This window comes from Anopheles darlingi, chromosome 3, assembly GCF_943734745.1.
Source record: "Anopheles darlingi chromosome 3, idAnoDarlMG_H_01, whole genome shotgun sequence".
NCBI classification, from domain to species: domain Eukaryota; kingdom Metazoa; phylum Arthropoda; class Insecta; order Diptera; family Culicidae; genus Anopheles; species Anopheles darlingi.
The window spans coordinates 67,998,468-68,023,467 of NC_064875.1; the positions used below are offsets into that span (position 1 = coordinate 67,998,468).

General features: G+C 48.9%; 7 protein-coding genes across 8 annotated transcripts in view; 4 read left to right on the forward strand and 3 right to left on the reverse strand.

Moving 5' to 3' along the window:
• The window catches only part of LOC125954771 (uncharacterized), a 13,591-nt gene extending 3,205 nt beyond the window's left edge, over positions 1-10,386 (forward strand). The window contains exons 1-6 of one of the 2 annotated variants that reach the window (XM_049685350.1): positions 2,319-3,049; positions 5,299-5,509; positions 5,611-6,726; positions 6,799-6,992; positions 7,060-9,457; positions 9,533-10,386. In XM_049685350.1, the coding sequence (XP_049541307.1) occupies positions 5,665-6,726; positions 6,799-6,992; positions 7,060-9,457; positions 9,533-9,739 (3,861 nt within the window). In that variant the 5' untranslated portion in view covers positions 2,319-3,049; positions 5,299-5,509; positions 5,611-5,664 and the 3' untranslated portion in view covers positions 9,740-10,386. Of the gene's footprint in view, positions 1-2,318; positions 3,050-5,298; positions 5,510-5,610; positions 6,727-6,798; positions 6,993-7,059; positions 9,458-9,532 lie in introns of those variants that run through there. The other variant, XM_049685349.1, reaches the window with a different exon arrangement.
• A 2,159-nt stretch (positions 10,387-12,545) lies between these two features.
• On the reverse strand, positions 12,546-13,457 carry LOC125954866 (uncharacterized). The gene is made up of 2 exons (XM_049685516.1): positions 12,746-13,457; positions 12,546-12,674 (listed from the first exon to the last, which is right to left on the reverse strand). Exons 1-2 carry the CDS (start codon positions 13,213-13,215, stop codon positions 12,569-12,571), a joined length of 576 nt encoding a protein of 191 aa, XP_049541473.1. The 5' UTR covers positions 13,216-13,457; the 3' UTR covers positions 12,546-12,568.
• Positions 13,458-13,760: 303 nt separating this feature from the next.
• Positions 13,761-15,589, forward strand: LOC125954858 (uncharacterized). The gene is made up of 2 exons (XM_049685500.1): positions 13,761-13,978; positions 14,890-15,589. Exons 1-2 carry the CDS (start codon positions 13,961-13,963, stop codon positions 15,520-15,522), a joined length of 651 nt encoding a protein of 216 aa, XP_049541457.1. The 5' UTR covers positions 13,761-13,960; the 3' UTR covers positions 15,523-15,589.
• A 524-nt stretch (positions 15,590-16,113) lies between these two features.
• Positions 16,114-18,719, forward strand: LOC125954804 (solute carrier family 28 member 3-like). The gene is made up of 6 exons (XM_049685413.1): positions 16,114-16,628; positions 16,717-16,888; positions 16,946-17,897; positions 17,966-18,293; positions 18,364-18,544; positions 18,608-18,719. Exons 1-6 carry the CDS (start codon positions 16,563-16,565, stop codon positions 18,667-18,669), a joined length of 1,761 nt encoding a protein of 586 aa, XP_049541370.1. The 5' UTR covers positions 16,114-16,562; the 3' UTR covers positions 18,670-18,719.
• Positions 18,186-20,282, reverse strand: LOC125954861 (ceramide-1-phosphate transfer protein). The gene is made up of 3 exons (XM_049685505.1): positions 19,955-20,282; positions 19,662-19,873; positions 18,186-19,484 (listed from the first exon to the last, which is right to left on the reverse strand). Exons 1-3 carry the CDS (start codon positions 20,068-20,070, stop codon positions 19,189-19,191), a joined length of 624 nt encoding a protein of 207 aa, XP_049541462.1. The 5' UTR covers positions 20,071-20,282; the 3' UTR covers positions 18,186-19,188.
• Positions 20,283-20,473: 191 nt separating this feature from the next.
• On the forward strand, positions 20,474-22,044 carry LOC125955739 (60S ribosomal protein L14). The gene is made up of 4 exons (XM_049686881.1): positions 20,474-20,518; positions 20,818-20,919; positions 21,237-21,431; positions 21,721-22,044. Exons 1-4 carry the CDS (start codon positions 20,474-20,476, stop codon positions 21,940-21,942), a joined length of 564 nt encoding a protein of 187 aa, XP_049542838.1. The 3' UTR covers positions 21,943-22,044.
• Positions 22,045-22,134: 90 nt separating this feature from the next.
• On the reverse strand, positions 22,135-24,227 carry LOC125954817 (cytochrome P450 302a1, mitochondrial). Its single transcript, XM_049685432.1, has 6 exons — positions 23,977-24,227; positions 23,662-23,905; positions 23,391-23,593; positions 22,782-23,300; positions 22,390-22,712; positions 22,135-22,318 (listed from the first exon to the last, which is right to left on the reverse strand). The coding sequence occupies exons 1-6, from the start codon at positions 24,098-24,100 to the stop codon at positions 22,202-22,204; spliced, it is 1,530 nt and encodes a 509-aa protein (XP_049541389.1). The 5' UTR covers positions 24,101-24,227; the 3' UTR covers positions 22,135-22,201.
• Positions 24,228-25,000: the final 773 nt, after the last annotated feature.

Below are 25,000 nucleotides of genomic sequence, written 5' to 3' on the forward strand. Positions count from 1 at the left end.
AACCGCGTCTCATCGCACACCTTTCCGCGCCGCGGCCGTTACCGGCCCCGATCAATCGCCCTTTCTTTACGCCATCTCACAGCACCATCTTCACGAGGGGATGAGGTGGCGCTGCTGCCATGCTTGTGGCCGTGTGCTGTGTTGCAAATTTATTCCCACCACGATCATCATCATCATCCTACGGCATACGGAAGACGAGCACCACCGATCGGGTGGAGAAGAGTTGTTGTTTGCCTCGTGGGATTCTTCTTTGCCTTCTGCCTGGTGTGGTTCGACGAGATGAACCTCCCTCTCTCTGGCTCACGGGTTGATCGTTGTCTGTGGTGGATAAGACGCCGCACGATCGGACCGGACGCGACGGTAGGTTGTTTATAACGTTGTTTTGCACCATCACCACCACGGACACCATTGGGGGCACGCGTGTGCTCTTCGGTCGTATGCAGGTTACTCGCTCATTAATATTGATCTTATTTTTAGCGCAACCGAAAACGAAAACCCCGTAGTCGTTGTCCCCCCGGTAGGGAGGTGGCGGGAAATGCGAAGATCAGCGACGAGAGACGAGTGAGTCTTGCCGATGATGAACAGCACATCCACCGTAGAGCCTCGAGCGAGAGATCATCGATTCGGGTGTTGTTGCATGCACGTCCCTGCGAAACCACGTGCACAAAATTGTTTGCAAAGTGTCCGGGGCATAGTCGAAAGTACGGACCGATTCGTGGCGACTATTGACCGATCAATGACGATGACGTACACTGATGAGTGTTAGGGGCCGGTTTACTATATCCTCTGCTGCTAAAGCGGTCCGTTTAGAGGCGATTAAGACTAGCGTGTAAGCGATCATTAGGCGCCAACTACTGCTGCGGTACGTCATGCTCAGCAGCGGAAGTAACCGATCGTTGATCGATCACTTGATTGATGGTTTCGTCAATGAATGTGGGCGCGAGTGGAGGATAAACGTGCTGTTTGGGTACAGAACACGATCGAAGGTGCAGCAATAGCATCATGCGCTGGACACGTGCTTCCGTTGTATGCAGAATTAATGGCATGATGATTGTCTTACTACCGAGCGCAAGCGCACAACTGTAAGCTGTTAAACAGTTGTTCAAACAGTTGCTTAATACATTCCGTTGGGCGCTGGACATTTATGGACGACGCAAAGTATCTGAAAGCTGGCTCGTGGCAACTCCAAGTTCATGGCTCGATGTGAACCTCTTGCGGAGTTTATTTTGTTTTGATGGATATCTTACGATCCTATCTCGTATGCGAGCCTCGGTGCGTCTGCGTGACCTCAACCCACTCAACTGTCCTTAAGTTTAGCTAATTGAAAAGCAATTTGGCACTTTTGAAGCGTATGGTAACAGGCGGAGGAGGTAAAATGATCGGAAACAGAAATAGAAAGACGGGAAGAAGGGTTTGAAAAATATGAAATTCCTATCTTAAAATGCGACGTAAACTGTGGATTACTTAACGATGGCACAAAAGTTTGTGGTAAAAGGTTACAAACAAACAAATTTTATACTTTAATAGGCTTAATGCCATACCATACCATTTTGCATACCTTTATTACCTCCAAACGGGGCTTCTTTATTAATTCCTGCTACCGGTTTACTTTTTATACACCAACCAGAAGCATGCAAATAGAGAATGCAAGCGACGTCATCGTCGGATCAGAAACAAGTCACAAGATGCGCTACGTTACATGTCCCAGTTTAATTTGAGACGAATTCATCGTGGCGCTCGTGTCGTGGTGCACGGGCCGGTTGCGCTGGTTACAGAGCATCTCTCCGACAAAAAAAACACAATTGCTTGTTGCGAACATGTTTTACCTTTCGGTTGTTTATTGCTCGTAAGGTAGCTTCAGCAAAATGAATAATGTACTCTCCCTGACTCCTTCCCTCTCGCGAGCGCCACCAACGAATGGGGAATCTGGGTCGAATCTGGGTCCGAAATTTCGCAAAACGTTGCCTTCCTGGTGGAGGAGAGGAGCGTTAGGAAGAGCTCCCACACCCCTCGTGTGTCCCGTTGTCGTGTCTTAAGCGTTAGTGTTAATTATTTCTCTCGCCAAACACTCGCGCGAATCGTCACCCGATGGTCACAAGACAGCAACACTCCGCATCACAAGATGATCGCGCGCATTTACGCGCAACACCCGGTCATATTTGCGTAATGGCAGAGGTGCGGTGGGGTAGCGCACGCCGGAGAGGATCGCTCAGTCACAACCAAGAAATGTGAGTGAGAAAGTGTGAAAAACCGCGGAGCTTTCTTGTGGAAGTCCCGCGTTGTCGAATCGCAAAGATTCCCATTTTCTGTGCAGTAAGGTAAGTGTTACGAATGATTAAAATATGACGGAAAACATGCTACTTCGGCGTGGCGAGTGCTCTACGGATATGATGACGGCGACAAGGATTGCATGTTTGGTCCGATAGCGTCAGCAGACATCCTCACGCGGTCGCATGATCAGCTCGATTTCGTTGATCCTCTGAGTGACGTGATCAACATCACCCACCACCCTTCACCACCCACTATGTGGTGGGAGTATTTTTATGTGGCCAATCTTTAAATAGCAGTACCAACCACCATCCACCAGCCTTTGATTTGATCGTCGCTCCACCGTCGACCACGAGCTACCATTGATCGTTTCATTCACAAAAGGGTCCACTTTGTAGGGACCGTAGGGTGTGTTTGCGCATGGTATCCTGACGTAGTCCTTGACGTATGTTTACAGCCTGCATATTGTGTTACAGACTACCTACGATCATGTGTCTGCTGGCGTCACACCGGCTTAGGAATGTCCTTCATTGCGATCGTAATCGCTGCTTTGCCGAATGCAAAGAATGCCGGTTGGTGGCGGCCAGCGGTTCAACGAAACTCGATTATCGATGTAACTTTCTCTCGCATGCACCGTAAAAGGGGCGGAGGCAATGCTTTTCTGTTCTAGTTTGTGATTATCAACGCGCTAAAGCGATGCCAGACCCGGTCTTATCAGGGCAACGCACCTTTTGCATCTTGTACCTAGTACGTTCTTTATCGTACCTCCCTAACCGGCACTGTAAGTAGATATAAAACCGCTAAAGCGATTTATTGCACCGCGTGCTGGTGCTTTGTTTTGTTGTAAAAGTGTGGAAAATGGCAGTAAAAGTTAATTCTACCGCAGACGCAGCAGGGGGAGTTGATGCTGATTTATGAGCGTGGCTTAGCAGCGGTAGATGATTGCAATGTGCCAAGATATCCCATGCTCTGCGTTCGGTTGAATCTGGCTTGCCTTTGGGGTTGGGTTGACAAGTGTAGCTAGCGGATTATGCACATTATGATGGAAATTATCTCTCACAAGACGAATCTGTGCGAGAAAGATTTGGAATTTGGTACCATTTAAACCATTGTTACCAACCATAGTGGCATTAGTGACTGCTCTTTGTCTACAAAATGTTCGAAGAAGTGTTTTAAAATTTTATATTATATCTACTAACATAACTGTAGTCACTACACTAAAGGTTCTGTTGATTATCACTTTGCCGGAAACTTTTCAATGCAGCCTTCGACTAGAAGTAATACCTAGACTAGCAGAGTGGAACACACTTAGCTACGTGCTATTAACTCTTGGTAAGATGTATTAAAAACTGACAAAATAGAAAGAATAAAACCATCAAACAATGTGGTTCGCGTGGCCGCGTCTGGTACAGATTGGTTAATTGGTCGTCACGTGACACGTGTTACGCTGTTTAACGCTGCGTAATTTAGTGGCCATTTCCTACGATGATGACGAGAAACCAGCCTCACAGCGCCAGATACACTGCTTCGTAGCTTTTGACACGGGGATCGAGGGAACAGGCGAGGTGTTTCCGTTTTTAGCGAACTGAGCCGAGCCGAGCTGTCTGTCTGTCAGGAGATGGCGCGCGATGAATGCATGATTTCATCTCTCCTGAGAGATACCAAGAGGTGGAAGATTTAACATGCAAACAATGCCGAGTTCTGTTAGGTAATGATGCGCGAAACAACCCTCAAAAACACTCGCATCAAGTTGAACGGTGTCGGTTTATCTCGCTGCGCGAATTCTAACGAGCCTCCAGCTGAAGATATTTTTAGGATATTCTTGGCGGGTTTATGCGCTGTCCACGAGCGCAATCACCCAGCAACACAGCGCTGCCAGAGCGCAGCTTATCAGCTGGTCAGTGTTTTGGTGGAGAGCTAATAACCGGTTCCTGCCACGCCACCGTATTTCACCTCGTCTTTCGTCACCCCTCTTCCCCGCCGGTTCTGACTAACGCTCAACTAATCCGGTCATGTGATATACGCTCGAGGAATTTCGCGTGACTACGGAACGCCAAAGTCACGCGCTGCACGCGGCAGACTATTAGTGCGATAAGGTGTGTCGAACAATATGGCGATGGAACGGTAGCGCAGGGATAGGGTAGGGCACGCCACCCCTTTAGCTTCGTGGGAGAGGAGAAAACACGAGGATTAAAAAGTGATTTGTGATTTATTTCGATATTTGCGTCTACACAGCATTGACCTCTGCGCATTGAACACCAACAGCAGCAGCAGCAATCAACTGGCCACCGCATGAAGGGAGGAACAAGAGAAACACTAATCCATTGATCGCGACATAGGCAGAGGGGGTGTCCCAGTAGAGTGCGAGGATAAGATTAGTAGATCCACAAGGAATAGCAAAGCAATTTGTATCAATCGACACGATTCGATAGCGACGACCGTGTCCGACATTGATTGTAATCGATCGGGGTGCCGGGAGGTACGAAGGGCATCGCTCAAACCGGGAGCTTGTTTCCTACAGATTACGATGCGCAGCGTCATTTGGCGCTGGGTTGGGGTGGGTGAGTGACGTGAGGGGGACATATCAGGCGGATCTTTGTCGTCGTCGTCAGATTTCATAATTATACCAGACTGCGAGGCACGTGGCCACATTTATCGCTCCATCATTTATTGACGGACGTTGGGTATGGTATGCGATAGTAACGCGATGTCCCCGGTATTTCGGAGGTTTGGCCATCCAAAATGTCTTCCAACTCTGGTGTCTGCCCTACAAGCCCCATAATCAACCGTGTGCCTTGACAGATCACACACCGGCGTCCAGCCGGTCGGTCGGTCTTATCATTGCCGGCTGATGTCTTATGATGTTTTCGGATTTTTATGAAACCAACCGAGCAATTCTCAAATTGCTCCCTATTATCGGTAGCGTTGATCCGGTCGCTGATCGAGGGTAGAAGAGTCCGTGATTTCTCCAGCATGATTGGCGAGCGAGATTTTGATTAACTTTCTCATTCACTATCTTCCATTTCACAGACAGTTCCCCTTCAATGCCGATCAGGTGCGCATACTGGTGTTTAAGGAGTGCGATCTTCGTGGCCGTAAGCTGCTGTTTGATTCCAGTACGGTAGAGAAGGTACCATCGGATTCTCTGAGCAGTGCGACGAGTACTGCCGATCATCATCCGGCTTCGGTGCCGCAGGTGCAAAAGTGTGAACATTGCAATGTCGTGTATCGGATACGGAAGGTAGGGTCGTACGGTTAGAAGTGGTAAATTGCTTGGAGTTTTTTGCGTTACTAACATAAAACCACCTGTGGTGCTGGGTTATCTATTTTTCCGTTTTGTAGCAAACCGATGTACGAAATGAGGCGAGCAAGGAGGAGATCAAACAGTTCCAGGAGATGGTGTTCGGATCGGCCCCGATCGCTTTCCGTGGTACCAGCTTCAAGGTGCACTGGCTAAAGGCCCCCAAAACATTGATGTGCTCGCTGGTTTTCCCTGCACCCGTACCCAACGGATCGAAAAAATCGTCCGTATCGACCTATCCCGGATCGGATGTGTCAATCTCGGTGGTCGGTGGAACCGGTGGTACCATCGGCGGTGGTGGCGGCAGTGGCCATGGTGGACCCGTGGACTACAATCCCTCCGTCAGCGATCTCAGCTCGATCGGTACGGGATCGTTACATTCATTTACGGTTTCATCGTCCACCGCCACTCAGCATGATCCTTCTCTACAGCATCGCCTGCGCCCGGTGCTGCCGGCCGAGTTCTGTAACTTTGACCGGTTTGCCGATCTGCGCCACTCGTCCAACAGTGGCGTCGATTCGGGGTACGGTGGGACGGATCCGTGGTTTCTTCACTCTTCGGGTCCCTCCTCTTACCGGCATCCCGCGTCTTCGTCGCATCGGAGCAGTATCTCGTCGATCTACAGCGACTTCGATTACATGCGACGGGTGAGCATGGATAACTTCAGCATGGACATTCCACCGTCACCGAACTGTGTGAGTCTCGGTGATTGTCAATCGTACGGTAGCTTTCATCGGCGCGTGTCGAAGAATCTGTCGACTTCGTTCGAGAATCGACACACGATCGCCGATCACGTGGGACACCTGGAGGAACTGGGACCGATGTTGGCCGCGGCGGCCAATACGACAACGGCAAACGCAACGGCAAGCGATGGCTGTGTGGTGACGCGCAACCGGCGTAACAGTGAAACGTTTGAGCTCGGACGACGGAAAGCTCTCAGTGGTGGGGAGCTACTATCGACGGCCACCAACTATCAGGCGAAGGCACCGAGCAAAAAGCAACGCCTCGGTGTGGCCGTCTGCATTAAGCTGAACGAGGTGATGCTACAAGATACGGATACATTCTGCTCCGAGCATATGACCGTGTTCGAGTCGATCCTGTGCCGTGTACGGATAGCGGTCGAGAAGGCATACATACGCTGGAAACTGTTTCTGCAGGTACAGCTAGCGTATGCTTTGGGAGGCGATCATCATCGTGAAATGATTTAACAATGCTTTCTTATCTTCCAGATCATGCTCGGTGCGTGGCACTCGACACAGCAGTGGCTAGGCGATCTGTTTACGGCTCCGCGTGTTAGCAATCCCGTATGGTTAACGCTGAGTAGCAGTACGCTGACGGATCGCAATCTGGCAAACGTGGCCAATACCTTCATGAGTGATCTCTGTTCTTTGCTCTCGTCGGCCGATACGAAAGACACGAATTTGTAAGCTTCCACATTAAACAAAAGTGTGCTCGAAATGTATGCTAATATTCAACCTCCTCCGTTCCAGCTTTATCAGTACCATGATCACAGCCGTATTGACACATCATCTCGGTTGGGTGGGAACGATCGCCGCGATGACAGCGAGTGATGATACCTCAGCGAGCAGCAAGCTAGATCTGATACGGCGCGAAAAGACGCGCATGACGGAAATCACGGCCAACCATCCGTACAGTGTGCTGTGGGCACAGCTGGGTGATCTGTACGGTGCCGTCGGTTACCCGACGAAGCTGTCGAAAACGATCATCTGCGGTAGCGGCCAGCTCGGTAACATGCTCGACAAGATACTGAACGTGTTGTCATACTTTATCCGCTGTTCGGAGATCAAGCGTACCGTATACGTGGAATCGTTCGATGAATCCAACGTCCGCACGGCATTCATCACGCAGCGCACGCTGCCCGTCACCCATGGTGATGCAATAGATAGCGAACGCAGCAAATCGTTGAACACGCTAACGGTAGCACCTAATAGTGGTAGTGGCATCGTCATGACGAGTGACCTACGGAACCCTTCGCCGAAACTAATGCGAACCGCATCCAGTAGTAGTGGACTGGTACGCTCGGCGACGCGAATGAAGAATCTAGCCACGCTGGCTGATGGAACGGGAGGAGAAACATCGACGGACAATGCTCTGGAAAGTGGGAATGAGAATACGAGAAGCGTATCGGCTAGCAGGGGTGCGGTAGGAGAAAGTGAAGGGGAAGAAGTACAAGAGGCGCTCAAGAAAAACATAATGAACGACATTCCAAACGTGCTGGTGTACCGGGATTCGCGCTTCGTTCGCCAGGAGCTTCGGATTGGGAACAAAAGCATGGACACCGGGCTCGTGATGAATGATCGCGAGAAGCAGTACCTAGAGGCACGATATCAGATCGGGAAAGCGGGTCCCCTGCAGCCGGCTCAAATGGCAGCCCTGTTACAACAGCAACGACAAACGTCACCGGATGAGCTGGCCGAAGACGCGCTTATACTGGAGCAACAAGCGCACGTAGATGGCGATGATGATGGGTTGGATCGGGAATCGGTGCGGCTTTCGTATCTAATCACCGAAAACAGTATCGGCCAGTCCGGACAACCGGATCACGGTGAATCGCAGCAGCGATTGATCTGGGGTGTGGAAAAAACGAAGGAAAGCATCCCGCTCGAGCAGCTCAAGTACATCAATCTACTGCGGGGAGATTTCAATCTGTGGAAGGATTCGTCTACCGACACCGAGGCGGTGGTACACGGTGAGCCGAAGGATCAAGAGCCCGAGGTCGATGAGGTAGTGTTCGTACTGGGTGATAATGATCGGCTGAAGAACATTCATCGGAAGGAGGGCGAAAAGACAGTAAAGCCCCTCGGTCCACTAATGAAACATTGTTGCCATCAGAAGTACAATCGCTTCGACAAGTATCGACAGATTGCGGCCAACTTTCTCAAAAGCCATAATCTGCCCGATTGCCATTTACTCGAGCGGAGTAGCAAATACACGGTGGCCGAAGCTGATGACGGCGAGCTGCTGAAAACACCGATGGTTGCATCGGATGCGGTGAAGCTAGAACAGCCAGGAGATCAATGCGCCACCTGCCGCCAGATACCGTCCACGTTCTATCTGCAAACGCCAACGAACGCTTCGGAGATGGAGTTCGTTGGTGAGGCCCGATACCTGACTGAAGGTGAACCGTTCGATGCCACTGGACGACTGCAATCGGATAATCTTAAACCTTACACTGACGCTTGCTCTAGCATGCGCACTGGCCACCAGTGGCCGGGGCACGAGTATAACATTCCTCAAATCATCCTACCACCTCATATGGCCACACTGGACGAAAACGATGAGCTCAAAGCCAAGCATCCGCACAGTATCTTGAAGCTGATCGATATTCCGTTCCCAAAGGGAATGCGCACGGCCACCGGTGGGCACAACGATGAGAATAACAACTCCAATGGTGCCGGTGGTACTGGCGGTAGCGGTACTGGTGGTGTTTCTAGTGCTTGTGGTGGTAATGGAAACCTATCGTCATCACATGCGGGTCACATGAGTGAGACGGCAGGTACGGGGCGAGAGAGTGAAAAGACTGATCGGGGAGGACTGCGCTGCTATCGAACCGGATTCATGCCATCACTGTTTAGCCGGATGACCGATCACTACATGCCAGATATGGTGCTTCAGGCGACGACAGCAAAGCCCTCGGAGTGGGAAGCGACCCTAAAACGGGACCTCAATCTGGCCGCTCGCTTTACGCTGTACGAACAGCATCTCACCGAGAATAATGCGATCATCGCCAATCTGGACAAACATGAGGTGCGGTTGCATTCTTCCCAGTCCCTGGTGGACGGTGATATCGTTGGCATGTCGCAGTTGGTTAGCTCAATGCTGGAAGCCGTCAACGCGATGTGGTCCGCGGGCATATCCGCTTATCAGGTAAGAGCAAGAACCGCAATAGTTCGTCTTGTCGCCGGACGATCCTAACACGATCCGTTACTCTTTGACCCACAGTGTATGGCATTCATCGAGTCGAAGCTGCGCGAGATGTACCTACAATCGGAGACGATCGCGAGCGTAATGCTCGCCACGGACTTTTGCACCACGGGTTCCATCACCTCCGCCATGGATATTACTGCGAACGATATGGATCTTCTGATGTCGGTTGCGTCCGTCCACACGCCAGAGGTCACCAAGCGATATCGCGTTTTGATGCGCTAAGACGCCACGACGAAGGGAGAATATCTGCGAATTCAGGTTGGAAGAACGATTGTGATATTAGAGTTAGAGGAGGAGAAGGAGAAAAAGGAGGACGGTTGTGCGACGCCGGTCCTCCGGACGCACGGAAGTGGAAGTCTGTATAGGTTACGAAGAGTATTCCTTATAATCCGCTCTCTCTGTTTCTTTGTCCCCACCCGAACCCTCCTTACATGCTTCTTGTCTTTAAAAAAAAGCCATGTGCAGCTTGCCAAACAGTATCCAGACGAGTATATAGCATAAGGCACACACTCTTTAGGTTTGTAATTGTACAGGAGACACAACGGTGTGATGATCGATCGTTGAGGTGAGAGAGCAAAGAGAATGGTGAATTGCAAAGCAATAGCACAGCACTCTGCCATGCGGGGGGAGTGTATTGTGATCACTCTGTAGGTTGTGAGTTATGTCAGGGTGCGGCGTACGGGGTCGCTATCGTAGCCTAGAGCCGAAGGCTATAGCTAGGTAAGCTATGATGATCTTGGGGGGTAAAGTGAATCGTGTTAAACTTGTGAATTTGTGGTTTGTCATAGAGATACTAGCTGCTAGCTACGACGTGGAGCATATTTATTGAATATGCAATAAAGTCTTTATAAGAAAATGATAAATGAAACCCCGTGTACCGTATTCTTGGGCTCATTAATTCCGAAGACGTCTATCGCTGCTAATTTACATAAATGTTCATATTCATTTCCAACGTATAATTTTACTTTCTATCTCGATTGAGCTCGATGGTGAGATTCTCGATGGTGTAGACTACTGTTTTTACTTCTCTAACGGAACGGCTAGAACATGAAGATCCATTATTTGTTAAGCCAATGATTGGCCATCATAGACTGCCAAGAACAACAAAAGAAAAACTCAAGATTTACAGCATTGCCCTGCTAGAACCTTCCGATGCGCATGAATGGCGAGATGCCGTTAACGATGATGTAATTACACTTCTCCAATAAAGTGAATACACAGCTAGCAATTTTAAGAAGAAATGCGTCTAGCTCCGTTTGTAATTGAATTAAAAATATGGGAAAATAATCGATTATGCTTTAACCTATCCTCTATCAATTAACGGGTGATGCGATGCCGTACGATGCCGCTGTCTCCAGAAATTCTCAGAAAACTGCCGGCGTGCCTCAAAATCGTTCCAAAAAAGTGAATACACAGCACACGTGTTCGTTTTGTTTTTCGGTTTTCGTTTATTACCTCCGATACTTTTTTGTTGTTGTCAGTATCGGGTAGCATACCCTTTCATTTTTATAACTTCTGCCAACCGTTGTGGCATTGAATTCACTAAATTTTGTGTAAAATCTGCGGAAATTGTTGCCCATGCTTCCTTCAACTTGTTTTCTAAATCCAAACGGCTTGTAATCCGAGTTTGACGAATTTTACGTTCTAGTAAATCCCAAGCATGTTCGATGGGATTCAAATCCGGACTTTGTGGCGGTGATTTCAACTGATGAGGCGTGTTATACAATAAATATAACCGTGTATTGCACGCCGTATGCTTTGGATCGTTGTCTTGCTGGAACCAATAGTCTCGAGAAATTCCTAATTTTTCCACACTTGGTCCCAAATTTTGTTTTAATATGTTGATGTAAACATATTGGTCCATGATCCCATTTATCACATGCAGATTTCCGACGCCGCTTGCCGCCATGCATCCCCAAACAAGCACACCTCCTCCGTTATGTTTTACGGTTTTTGCCGTGTACTTAGGGTTCAGGCCTTCTCCGGGTGGCCTCCAAACCTTAATTCGGCCATCCCACCCGAATATGTTGAATTTACTTTCGTCCGTAAACAAAACATTTTTCCAAAACTCGGGTGGGTGATTAAGATATTGTTTGGCGCTTTCGATTTACAGGGCTTATCTGTGGCTTCTTGCGCCTGTTATAGGCCTTGTAACCAAATTTTTTGATAACGTTGCGCGCTGTTTCGCCCGTTATTGAAATGCCGTGTTGTTCTTTAACCAATGTTGCTACTGATTGAGCACTAATTTCCGGCTCAGCATCGACAATTCTTTTGATCGCCCGTCGCATACGGTCTGTGCAGACCGAGGGTCGACCGTTTCTAGGCAAATTTGAAACACGGCCCTCGTATTTGAAGCGCTGAATGACCCTGGCCACTGTATTACGGTTGACATTAGTCAAATGGGCAATTTCTGTGTAACTTTTGCCCTGGGCGCCATGCAATCTTATAATATCTTGTCTTTTTGTCAACGGAAGTTCGGTTCTGACCATTTTGAGAATCTTGATGCACTACAGTCGATATTGCAGATTAAAACCACTCACAAAGAATCTATCTGAACGACTGAGCATATTGCACCCAAAATATCATTACCCAATCAATTGAAAATCAATCTATGATACAAAACAAAACGAACACGTGTGCTGTGTATTCACTTTTTTGGAACGATTTTGAGGCACGCCGGCAGTTTTCTGAGAATTTCTCGAGACAGCGGCATCGTACGGCATCGCATCACCCGTTAATTGATAGAGGATAGGTTAAAGCATAATCGATTATTTTCCCATATTTTTAATTCAATTACAAACGGAGCTAGACGCATTTCTTCTTAAAATTGCTAGCTGTGTATTCACTTTATTGGAGAAGTGTATGTTCACAACCGGTGACGAACAAGCATTTCGAACGACGACCCTGCTTCGCAAATAGAAACGATCGAAATGGCGCATAAGCCTTCCACAAATGGGTATAGGTTTTGTACAATTTATTTAAAAATACTTCTTCCTCCTCCTCATCCTGCTGGCACAATAAATAATGTCGGTGACGGTGACGAGCGCTGGCCTACAGCATAATCACTTTCATCGGCGTTATTTTCTCAGGTTCCGTTGCTGGCGATGGTAGAGAGGCTGGCACCGAGGCGCTGGAATCCGAGAATTCAATCAATGAACTGCAAAAAGTACGAGAAGACGATTAATGATATGAATCTTCCATTGAACTGTTCTGAGCGATCTTGCTTACCTCGGTTTACTCTGCCCAGTGCCGTCATCCGTCGGAGCGTCATTGACGAACAGGCGTACCACCGGCAAGTTGGAGATCAGTTGAGGCAGCGTCATAGCGGCCTCGCTATCGTTCAAATCTACGACGGCTGATGGGCCGGATTCGTCCGCCGGTTTGGCAAACGATTTCGACAGCAGATACTTGGCGTACAGTTTTGGCCGCTCGAGTGCCTCGGAAGCCATGCGCCAGGGAGACAGCAGCGTGTAGCGCATCTGTTCGGCGGCGCTCATGACGGCATCACGCGACGTATCGATAGCGTTCTGGGCCGTCTGGTACAGTTGATCCTTGGCCTGTGCCAGCAGTTGCTCCTCCCGTTCGACCAACGATTTCTGCGCTTCGATCGCACGCGTTAGGATGGCGGCCTTTCCATACTGTACGCCGATCAGCGCCACCAGCAGCAACACTACTAGGAGATGCGACCTGGTTGACATTTTGCAATAACGGTTCCGGAATGGTCCGAGCGTTAGAGAGCCGTGATGGTCGTGACACAAGTTTTACCCCGCACTGCCTTCGATGACCTTTGGTGTAATGCGAGCGCTTTCCGATGGTCACAGGCTTATTTATATGGCTCATTATGGTGACCGACGAACGCCCAACGGTCGTTTGCGGAAGAAGAACCGGAACCCAGGTAAGCTGAAACCGAAAGTTCTTTCCACCCCCATCCGTCTTATGCTTCGTCCCATAACTCTGCGGGTGGAGTAGAGCGAGCAGCGCCTCGAAACGATAACGGTTTAGAATGAGCCGATTAGAGGTATGCAGACACCCAGGCTGGCCAACATAGGCAACATTCATACCGATCGCTTCTTCCAACAACAAGTTATCGTCATCATCATCATCATCTACTCAGCTCCCACCACCCTCTTGCGAAGATTTGTGAGCCAGTGTGTGTGGTGATGATGGGGAAGGTGCGAAAAAGTCATCATAAACAGCGATGATTTGATCTTTGCATAAAATTTATCACCCGGCCGGTGCCGATCGTCAGTCTGCCTTTAATCTTCAACATCACCAGACAGCCTCCGGGAGCGCTCACCGTGCTGGAGATCTTCGGTTTTTTACCGCTTGCCAATCCGAGAGAGTCGTCAGCGAGCGCATTAGCATACAAGTGAAGTGGATATTGGTTTGTGGAAGTTCCGCTCGCCTTCATTGAACGCTAGTACACGCCTGTTCATTACCAGCATGGTCGGAGTGTTGCATGTAAGTTATATGGCAGGTGAAAAGTATAAGCTTTACAGCTATGACGTTAGTTAGATTATCTTCACATTTGTAAATCAAGAATTGTAGAAATCCTGATCACCACCTTAGTAGTGGTCGGTTTCATGCTCAGGTAGTCTGGAACAATCGATTACTCATACGATTAGATCTCTCGAAATCTCGAACTGGGACGACCTGTTAGCATTCTGGTGTTAATTGTGGAACCACCGTGCGTTACCTAATGTACCTTTGACCGACATATTAGGCGTAAGTGAGTTTGTCAAGGACAACTTGGTCATTACCGTGGGCTTGAATTCTTAAAGGCACTCGGCAATGGTTGACTGAATACCTCACGGTTCCCTGACTTTGAGTCAGCCGTGTGCTGGAAGTGACCGTGAGAGAAAGCGTTAACGATGGTTTTGGGACAACCCTTTTGGAACGGGAAAGAAACGTCGGGTCTGGGTATCGGAATCCGGAATAGTCCGGTTCCGAGGTTGCACTTTGCATTTCTCCATGATACGCGATGATGCGCGACCGATCTGTTGCGCTATCAAATGCAAAACGAAGAAAACAACCCGCCACACGATCACGAAAATCTATCAAACACGACATCCCATTCCGCGGATGAAAATGGAAAGTGTTAGATAATGTTTGCTAAAAGCGTTTCACTTTTGCACTGAATCGTGATCCGGTAGCCGCGTGTGCCAAAATGTCGCCATGCATGCCGTCCATCAGGTCGCACAGCGATCGCCAGGATTCCATTAGTACGCCGATGGTGGTGCTAAAATGCGCGATTTAATTGAATGTCTTTCTCCTTGATCGGCCGAACCTGCAGCACGCATGGAATACTGGACTGAACAGGTCACGTCTATTCGAGTTCGTAACTGATAAACGATCCTCCTTGAACATTCCAGCTACTTCCGGTGGTTGTACTCTGTCTGGTGCACCAGGTAGTATGTGCCCCACAAGCGGATGTTTACACACAGTACCCTAACGGAGCCTTCGATGATCCAGTGCCAAACAACGATCATAATGAGCAGTTCAAGGAGTACGCCGCCTTCCTCACTCGCTTCGACCCGTGGGTAACGGGCCAGAAGGTACCAATTCCTGCTGACCCGGTTACGGATGCCCTGCATCAGGATCTGCCACCAGAAGCGGCTTCACTCGGCTCGACACGCGTCGTCCGCGCACCCGTCAGTTTTGATGATCCTGTTCCGGCGGGAAGCGAAACGAATCAGGCCTACAATGAATACATCCGTGAGCTAACCCGATTCGATCCGTGGGTGTCCGGTAACCAGGCGAACGGACACGCGGTTTACAAGCGCGAACAGCAGCCGTCCACCGACGATAAACTAATCAGCGAGGAGAAGGACTTTGGTGCGAATGTCGAGGTGAAGGCACCGGTGGAGTCGGAAACAGCGAATCCGGCCTACGGTAGCTTTATCCAGGAGCTGAAACGCTACGATCCGTGGCTGGTCGGACATAATGTAACGATTCCGCACAATGAAACAGCCGATCGGCAGTGGGACAGCGATAAAGATCAGTAGTAAAACTGTTGTAAATTTCTTATAAACTATTTTGCAATAAACCGATACCGGCAATACGTGCCACTGATATGATTGTGTTTCAGATTCACAATACTTTATCAGCGGGAGAAAAAGCACATCATTCGTATAGTAAATTTTTCTAGATTCTGATTTTAAGGCTGCCAGTTCAGCAAAGACGACCATGACCTTGACCGATCATATGATGAAGGTGTAGTCCCTTCGTCATTTGCACCTCTGGAATTGTGTTCCCCGTTCTCTATTATCACTTTTGTGACATCGTTAAAAGAAACTTCTTTATTCTCCGTAATAAGCGCGTAATAAGCAACGCATATTCACGAACACTTATGGTAATCAGCTGCTGGGGCATATCTATACAATAACGTTGCTCTTATCAAAGTGCAGCTAAGCAATTTTGAGTTCTACGAAAGCGGTTACTCTTAACCCACCGTAGATGGTTTACAGCTTGTTTGCAGGATTTTATAATTAAACCCTTCCGAGCCCTCTGGAGACTTTTAGTCGCTGACGAGCCACCGTACCGTTCAAATCACTGTGAATCACGTGCCGAGTCACACGAGCGAAACTTTCGGACCCCTGGTGGGTAAATCCCAGTTTTTGCCAGTGCAATTTACTGCCATGCTTTGGGGGGATTCCTAATTCATTGGCGGTAAAACAGGTTGTGCGAAGCACCTCGATAGCATGAGCATTCGCGGATGGCTTGGTGTAGATTGTATTCCCTTTTCGTAGAGATTCAGTTTGATTGAACGAGTCAACCCGATTGTTTGTGAATTAGAAAAGTTTACAGCAAGTGCACCGTGCAATCAGCCAAACATACGTTAATTTCGTGTAAGCAAACAGCAGCGTATCCAATTGTAATAGGCTGAGATAAGTGGCACGAGTAAATAGAACGTGGCAAGTAGAAGGTGCATTGCGTCCAGAACTAGCTGTGCTGTTGTACTATCGGTTTCATCGGTTCCATCGATCCATCGATACTAGTCGAAATTTTGGAAATGAATTGCTAGTGTGTATCAAGTGATTGAAATATGCATACAATGGAGCAAAGCGGTGATTTTAGTTCTAATCCGGCGATGGAGGCGGCTTTCAACCTGGTATGTAATTGGTCAAGGAGCGCTATTACGATGGTGCTCCATAAAGATAGAGTCGTTGTCGTTTATCGTCTCGAATTACCTTCCCCAGGAGGATGCGGTGAAGGCTACTCCCCTGAAGCTAGATAACCCCAGGTTAGCATGGTGGCAGCACAAACAGCCAAGCATCATCAAACGGATCATGATCTTTGCTGGCCTCAACGGTGCTGTAGCGGTGTTCCTCGGATTTGCCGTTAAACATTATCTGAAATCCACATCTCAAGGTAAAGCAAAAGCTCTCTTCGATTGAGCGGTATGCTTTGATCGGTATTTCATTTTAGAAAATGATTGCAAACCAAACTGCGGCATACGATGGTGCGATGGTTTCGGGATGCTGCTTCTGCTGCTGGCATTCATCTACGCCGGATTGCTGTACTTCCTGGTCATCAAACCGGGTATTAGTGAAAAACTAAAAGCCCGTCTAAGATTAGGTGGTGCCTTTCTCTCGCACTTCTTTTGCCAGTGGCCGGTGATAGTGCTGGTAACCATCATGCTACTGACGCTATTTGGCATCTTTTTGTTCTTTGATTCACGCCATGATACCTATCGTTTAATGTCGCTGGCCGGGGTACTGGCTTTACTAGCGCTCTCCTTCTTGGTGTCGAAGCATCCGAAAAAGGTGAACTATCGACCGGTGCTGATGGGTTTACTGGTACAGATCCTGTTGGGGCTGCTTTGCATCCGCTGGACGGTGGGGCGCAGCATATTCGCATGTCTCGGTGCCAAAGTTGACTCGTTTCTACAGAATGCGGCCATCGGTGCACAGTTCGTTTATGGCGATGCGCTTATCAATCGTTACGCCGTATTCGCCTTCTCTGTTCTGTCCGTGATCTACTTCTTCAGCTTCTGTATCTCGATCCTGTACTATCTTGGGGCGATGCAATGGATCTTGCTAAAGCTCGGATGGATGCTACAGTGTGTCCTTGGGACGACGGTATGCGAGAGTATTATGGCCGCTGCCAACATCTTTCTCGGTATAAGCGAAGCACCGTTGTTGATACGACCGTATCTAAAGGATCTTACACATTCCGAGCTACACTCGATCATGGCATCCGGGTTTGCCACTGTTTCGGGTACCGTACTGGCGGCTTATATTTCGTTTGGGGCCAGCCCGGGACACTTGATAACGGCCAGCGTCATTTCTGCTCCTGCAGTGCTTTGCGTGGGGAAGATCGTCTATCCCGAGGTGGAGGAAAGTAAAACCAGCTCCAACAATATTCAGATGGAGAAATCGTGAGTATCAATCATAAGTGTGATCATGAGATTGGTCTTCTTTTTCACCGACACCGTGATGCTTCTAGGACTGATTCGTCGCTTGTAGATGCAGCCTGCAATGGAGCGACCACGGGAATTTCTCTTGTTCATGGAATCATCGCGAACCTGATTGCATTCGTTTCGTTTATTGCGTTCGTCAATGGAATCCTGGGATGGCTTGGTATGCTAGTTGGTGTTGATGCCGTTTCGTTGGAAGGAATCTTTGGCCTCATCTTCCGACCACTAGCCTTTCTCATGGGAGTATCGTGGGAGGACAGTGGGTACGTTGGAGAGATAATCGGCACCAAGACGGTCATCAACGAGTTCGTTGCGTACGAAAGATTGGGAGCTCTGATTCGCAATCAAACCATTTCAGTAAGCGCGCAGCTAGTCAAAATGTTTAGCTTTCTCGTAGCTAATGACCGTATTTATTCTTATCCCATAGCCTCGTTCCGTCACGATTGCAACGTACGCCATCTGCGGCTTTGCAAATCCTTGTTCGTTAGGCATTTCTATTGGTGTGCTAAGCGCCTTGGTTCCACATCGTCGAACAGCGATCACGTCCGTATCTATGCGTGCGATGTTCACCGGGTCAGTAGCTTGTTTTATGACGGCTTGTATTGCGGGTAAGTGTGTGGCCCTTCCTTTGCCCTGTGATGATAATCGATTAACCTTCCATGTCTCTCCAGGACTGCTGATCAGTGAATCTCCAACGGAGGAACCTGCTCGATTATTCAATGTAACAGTATGATTTTGGTGCGATAAAGAATCTTTAAGTATGGCGGATAAGTGCTTCGCAGATATTGTCATATGATTTATTTCTTAAAATAAACACATTCCATTTCCATTTTTAATTATCTGTATCTCGCGTGTTCCAGGTTATAAGGTGCTACTTAGAAATGACTAATCACTGGAATGTAAAGCGTCTTTTAGTGGTATTAGGGGGCTCTCTCTCTGTATCTAGTGTTAGCTGTTTAAATTGAGCAGTTCCAGCTGCCCGATTAGCTCTCTACGATTCCAGCCAAATTGGTTCAATATCGGGATGCTGAGATCCGGGAAATCCGATTTCCGTTACACACGAGCAGCTCCAACGTACCTGATGAAAGCTACCTCTAATAGCACAACAAGCAATCAGCAGTGACAATACTTTACGCAATCACATTGACTTATTTAAAACGAATACTTAAAACAAAAACAAAACGGATTAAAAGCGCGCAACAGAAACCTATCAACACAAGCCGCAGGGAAGCACTCGTCGTTTGCCAAGGGTTCAGGGTAAACCGTGCAGGTCGTACTTGGTGTAGAGATCCTGGGTACGATCGTACACTTTCCGCGTCACGGCAAGCATCTCGGGCAGCAGATCTATGGCAACGGATACGTCGAGACAAACTTTCTCCAGCAACTGGTCCCTCGTGGGGAGTGCGTACATGGCAACGTTAGCACCTTTCCGGATGATCCAAGGATGAAATTGAGCAAGGGTATCGTTGTACGCCGCCTGACAAACTCCATTCGTTTTTCCATCGGCCTCCAGTTCTCCAATACGTTTCAAAAATTCCTGTATAAAATCTGTAAATAGGAAAAAAACGGTTAGCCGTTGAATTGATATGATAACAGACTGCTTGTCGGTGGAAACGTGGCGTTTCGTGGCGTGATGCGGACGCCCGGCACGTTGCACGATGCTACGATAAGATAAAGCATAACATGCGGAACATGAGTGCATTTATCGGCCGATCAGTTGCTTACCCAGTCCACGATGAAGCCGTAGCAGTGTCCGGCTACCGGACACGTAGTCCTTTTTGTTGAGCAAATTCGAATCCCGCTCGTACTCCATCATCGTGCGGATGGTGAGAAAGCTTTCGGCATTCTCTTTCGCTCGCAGCTTCTCAAGGATCTCCACCTTTTCTTTCACGTCGCTGCTCACGAATCCGAACACGGTTCCCATGAGCTGGAAAAATCTGTCCATCCAAAATGAAAGGGAAATTTGGGAGTGATTAGAATCGCTTGGGGTTGATAAGGGCGCACGGGGTTTGGCTTACTTATATAACTCCTTAAATGCCTCCAGATACTGGTCCACGTAGACATCGTCTTCTCCCGAAAGGCTCTCGTTGAATCTCTCGTGCACCTTCTGCAGATCGAACTTGGTCACCGACATACTGCTGGGTTTTGTTACGGAGGATGAGCGAAATCGGAACCTTTGCAGGCGCCGTTGAGCAGGATATGTTTGATGTTGCCGCGCGAAACTCTACTCTATGTACAAAGCGAACGCTATCGCCACATCCGAACGAGGACAGAAAACGGAATTCCCGCGGGAATGCAAGAACTCTTTATCTTCGCGGGGTCACTTCTCGAACAAAAGATTCGTGGTGTTTTCGTTTCGGAGAAGTTGCAAGAAAATGGTTGATTTCCAGCAAGCACACATTTAATTTCAAGCAAGCGTTTGATTTCAAGCAAGCGGCGAAGGCGAACTCGGCTGTCAAGCGAGCGGCGAAATCAACTGTCAAGCGTGACGTTTCCTCGGCTGTCAAAGCCGCTGTCAACGCTCTTTCCGGTCCAAGATGGTAAGCGAGGTGTTCGATTTCTTCTGCGCTCGTCCGGGTTTTGTCCGTGAAAATGGTGAAGCCCGCCTCCGTTCGGCTGGAATTGTGCAAAATCATGAAGCCACACGTTGTCCCCAACTGCGGACATACGAATTGTCCGTGTGCCGGCTGGCAATATTTCCGTTACGAGGGGAAACCGTTGACCCTCTGCCACATGTTGTTGGTGTCGGAAGAAGCGGCTCTCTCTTGTTCAGCGCTGGCGTGTGGCGGTGGCATGAGCATTCACCATTTTCCGTGTGACACTGGACCGCGGGAGCATCCGCCGGGTGCGATTAACGTGAGCTGTTCTTTTTACCCTGTAGCCGTACAAAAGATTCGTGGAAACTGGCCGCGTCGCCAAGTGCGCTGTTGGAAAGTACAAGGGGCGTCTGGTATGCATCGTCAACGTGATTGATCAGAATCGGGTAAGTTGCGCTCCGCATAACACCTTCACCGAGTTTCATTTTAGCATCTTCCGGTTACCGGCAAAGCGAGAGTTGGCACTCACAGCCTGCTTCGCCTCAGTGATGATGTTTTCTACGGAAAACTTGAAATTTTTAGGAAGAGCCGTCTGATTCGTAACTGAAGTCACACTTCCAACATCTGAAGCCATATTCCATTAATCGCAAACACATCCGTCAGCTCGTGTTTCTGGTTGCTGTGGGAATCTAACTAAAACGTGTATCTCTTCTGTTATCTCTGTTTCGCATGTCTGCCGGTTTTCTGCGCCCGGCATGTGTAGGTGCTGATCGATGGACCGACTAGCGGTGTGCCTCGGCAACAGTACCCCGTCAACCATCTGCATCTGACGAAGTTCCGCGTGCGCTTCCCGTACACCGCCAAGACGCGCACGATTCGTCTAGCTTTGGAAAAGTCCACCATCAAGGAGAAGTTTGATGAAACTATCTGGAAGGAGCGCGCTGTCGCCAAGTACAAGGTGAGTAGTGCGACGGGAAGTGAGAAACCCCCGCGCCGCCAGTGTTCGCCACCGGAGAGATCCGATTCCGACCGTGATGAACGCTTTGTAGTAAAATTAATTAATGATAGGAAATGCCGGCTGATACACATCTGAAGCCAACAACCAATCTGACCCCGGAATCGGAATCTATTCGTGTGTGCGAGTGCTTAAGAGGGAAATCGGGGATAGTTTGTGATTTTCGTGCGGGGTGTTACCACCATCCTGTCGGACGATCCGTCTAATCTGTTTTTTTTCTTTCCCCTTGCAGCGCTTCCACATGACGGACTTTGATCGCTTCAAGCTTCGCCTGGCCCGTACCGAGCGCAACCGTGTGGTGACGACGCAGTACAAGAAGCTGAAGAAGACGGTCATCAACAACGGTATGCTGTTCGGCAAGCCAGTCAAGGGCACGAAACCGCTGCCGAAGCGCCGCACCAAGCAGCCGAAGAAGAAGGAGGGCAAGAAGAAGAAGGTCGCGGCCAAGAAGTGAGCTGATTACGGGCTGTCCTCTTCTCTGGGTCAGTGCGGTGTCCCTGTTTTTCCATCGTATGGAGTTGGAGAAATGTATAATTAATGAAAAAACCACCCAACAGTTCGGACTACGCTACTTCCTTTTGTTTTCCCTTGAGTCCCTGGGCTCTGCTAGCTCTGATAATGAAAGAAACGGTTCGTTCGGATAGGGAAAGGTTTTGCCCAATTGGTCGTAGGGTTAATATTGTATATTTCGAATGGTAACTTTCAAATTGCACTTAGGCCTGTCTTGGTTTAAATCGTATGCGTATCGGTTGATCGGGTTGATTGATCAGTTTCGTCATCACGTCCATCGGGACACTGCCACCCCACTCGATCTCATACGAACGGATGATCTAGAAGGACACGGCGGAAAGAGATGATTACTGGCCTGCACACAATTGCTAGGACCATATCTGCCACCTACCCGTAGCAACAGAACGAGAATGCTCTGCTCAGCCAATCGACGAGCGATGCAGGAACGCATTCCATGCCCGAACGGTAGTACCAGATGAGGGCTCACGTGTTCCTTCGTTTCACGCATCCAACGTTCCGGTAGAAACTGCTCCGGATCCCGAAAGTACGTGCTCTGTCGGCAAGAAATCATGTTTTGCGTCACGATGACCGTCCCGCGTGGGACGCGATATCCGCTGAGCACCTGATCGCGATTCAATATGCGCCCCACACCGATCGAAATCGGATTGAGCCGGAATGTTTCCTTCAGAACGGCACGACAGTAGGATGCTTCGGCTGTAAAGAGAAACGAAATGAGTCCAGGATGTTCCGGGGTCATTCAGTTGCACGGGTGCGGGATCTCACAGCCAAGTGCGGCAGCTCCGATACGACCGTCGCACAAATCGGGTAGCATCGCTTTCGCCTCTTCATATAACCGACCCTGCACCTTTGGACCGGCCAATGCCAGGTGGTAAAGTGCGAAGGCAGTGGTGTAGCTGGTTGTATGAACGCCGGCCAGCAGCAGATCGGCCGCCATACCGATGATATCGTTTAGCTCCAGATTAGGATTGCGCAGGTACTCTTCCATGAGGGATTTGGAACCATGGTCACCGCTCGCCAGACGTTGCTGATCCTCATCGAAGTAAAGCAGCTTCTGAGAGACCAACTCGACGGCCGTCTTCTCCATAAATTGCTGGGCCTTACGAAGGCGCCGATAGGCTGGTGTTTCGAAGTAGCGCCACAGCTGAAAGCCCTGATCGGTGGGCAGAATAGCGGAGTTGGTTACTTCCGCCGATTCCATCAATCGCGTGGCCAGCGAGTTCGGTTCCATCTGTTCGGCGGAGAAACTGTCCAGTCGTACATCGAACGCAAGCAGACAGATCACTGGAGGAGGTTGGGAAAGAGTGCGTTTGGTAATCATTAATCAAATGATCTGGATTTAAAAGGATGACTAAATAACTGTTTCGTTGTTACGTTCTAGATTGAGGCGAGAGATGGCAGGCATTAGGTCCTCGATCAGGAATGAGCCGGCGGGTTCTGCGTTCCCCAAATGCTTGAGACGCGAGACAAAATCTTTGGTGATGCGGTCCGTCGGTGGTAGAAAGTTCCGGACGTTTTGTGGAGCGCTCAAACCCTTCTGCAGCTCGGATCGTATTTTCCACCATTCCAGGCCATTACTAGACAGATATTGGACATACGTTGTCAGTACATGGACCATCATTTCTAGGTAATTCGATGCTATTACGTTGGTAACAGGCCTGCAGTGCGGTAGACGTTAGGTCGATCCTTACGATACTTCTCCAGTGCCGTGTGGCTTCGACGGGAGGGGTACACTCCCGGTGTACGATCGTCCAGCACGGTTGCTATATCAGCCGGATCGTACAACCATACGATATCCTGTCCCGGAACCATCGTTTCCCGCACGATCGCTCCGTATCGTTTGAACTTATCCTCTCCCGAGCGATGCAACGCATCGAAGCTGTATCGTCCTGGTCGGGATCGACAGAAGGAACGTTAGAATAAGAATATACAATTACCGAGCTCACCTTCAAATACTCACCTATACCCGGCAGATACTGGAAGATGTTTCCCAGTCCCAGTGGACCTCTTGGTCCGGGAATGTCATCGAATGGCTTAACGCTTGACCTAGCGCATTCAGAGTAGACGTTAAAATACGGATCCATCGTGTCATCATAATAATTTCACTTACCCTCTGGAAGGCTCATCTTTGCTTTCGGATGATAGTGGACACCTCCTTTCAAATTGCTGACCGATCAAACGTACCAGAACCTTCCGTCGATTGAGATTCATTTTATGTTGACTTTCACGCCGGACAGCAGAGAGAGAACTGGACACGCGAGATGCGATCGTACCACGCAATCGCAGCTCGAAACAGGAATGCATAAGTGATCATGCTCTGCTCCGCTCTGATCGATCGTCCGCTTGCCTACACACACAAGCCGGTTAGTTCGGATTTTTGGTGAAAACATTCACGGGGATCGTGCTCGCTCTCTATCTAACGTTTATTTCGATAGATATTGGATGATAATTGGTTTTAGATTCACCGATGCTCCTCTTCTTTTTCCACTGGAGATCGATGTTTATGGAACATTGTGTACGTTATGTTGACAACGTCATGCGGCATTGACCTTGAACGCGGCGCTGTGAGCCAAAAATCGATGCGAGAGAAGAGACACCAAAGAGAGAGAATGCGGAGAGAGCATCGGTCGATCAGATGGTTCACGTGGTGGCAGAGAGACAAGATCGCCAGGGGGAGGGGGTGATCTTCGCAGGGGAATGTTTATTTGAGCGAGTAGTGGGTGTTAATGATCGAGTAAATTGATGAAGTTATAACCCGAGTCCACGCCTAAACGATCGTTTATGTGATGGTAAATTTGCATAACGGATTCATTTGAAACGGATGTTCATGGTGGCCTTAGAAAATCAATGCAGCTTAAATTAAGCACGTAAGTAGCAAAGTACGTAAGTATTTATTCAATATATCATAAACTCGTCATCAGAAGTGGGAAACACGATTTAAAATGGTACCTTCCGGAGGGGAATGTTCGGAAGCATTCCGTCTT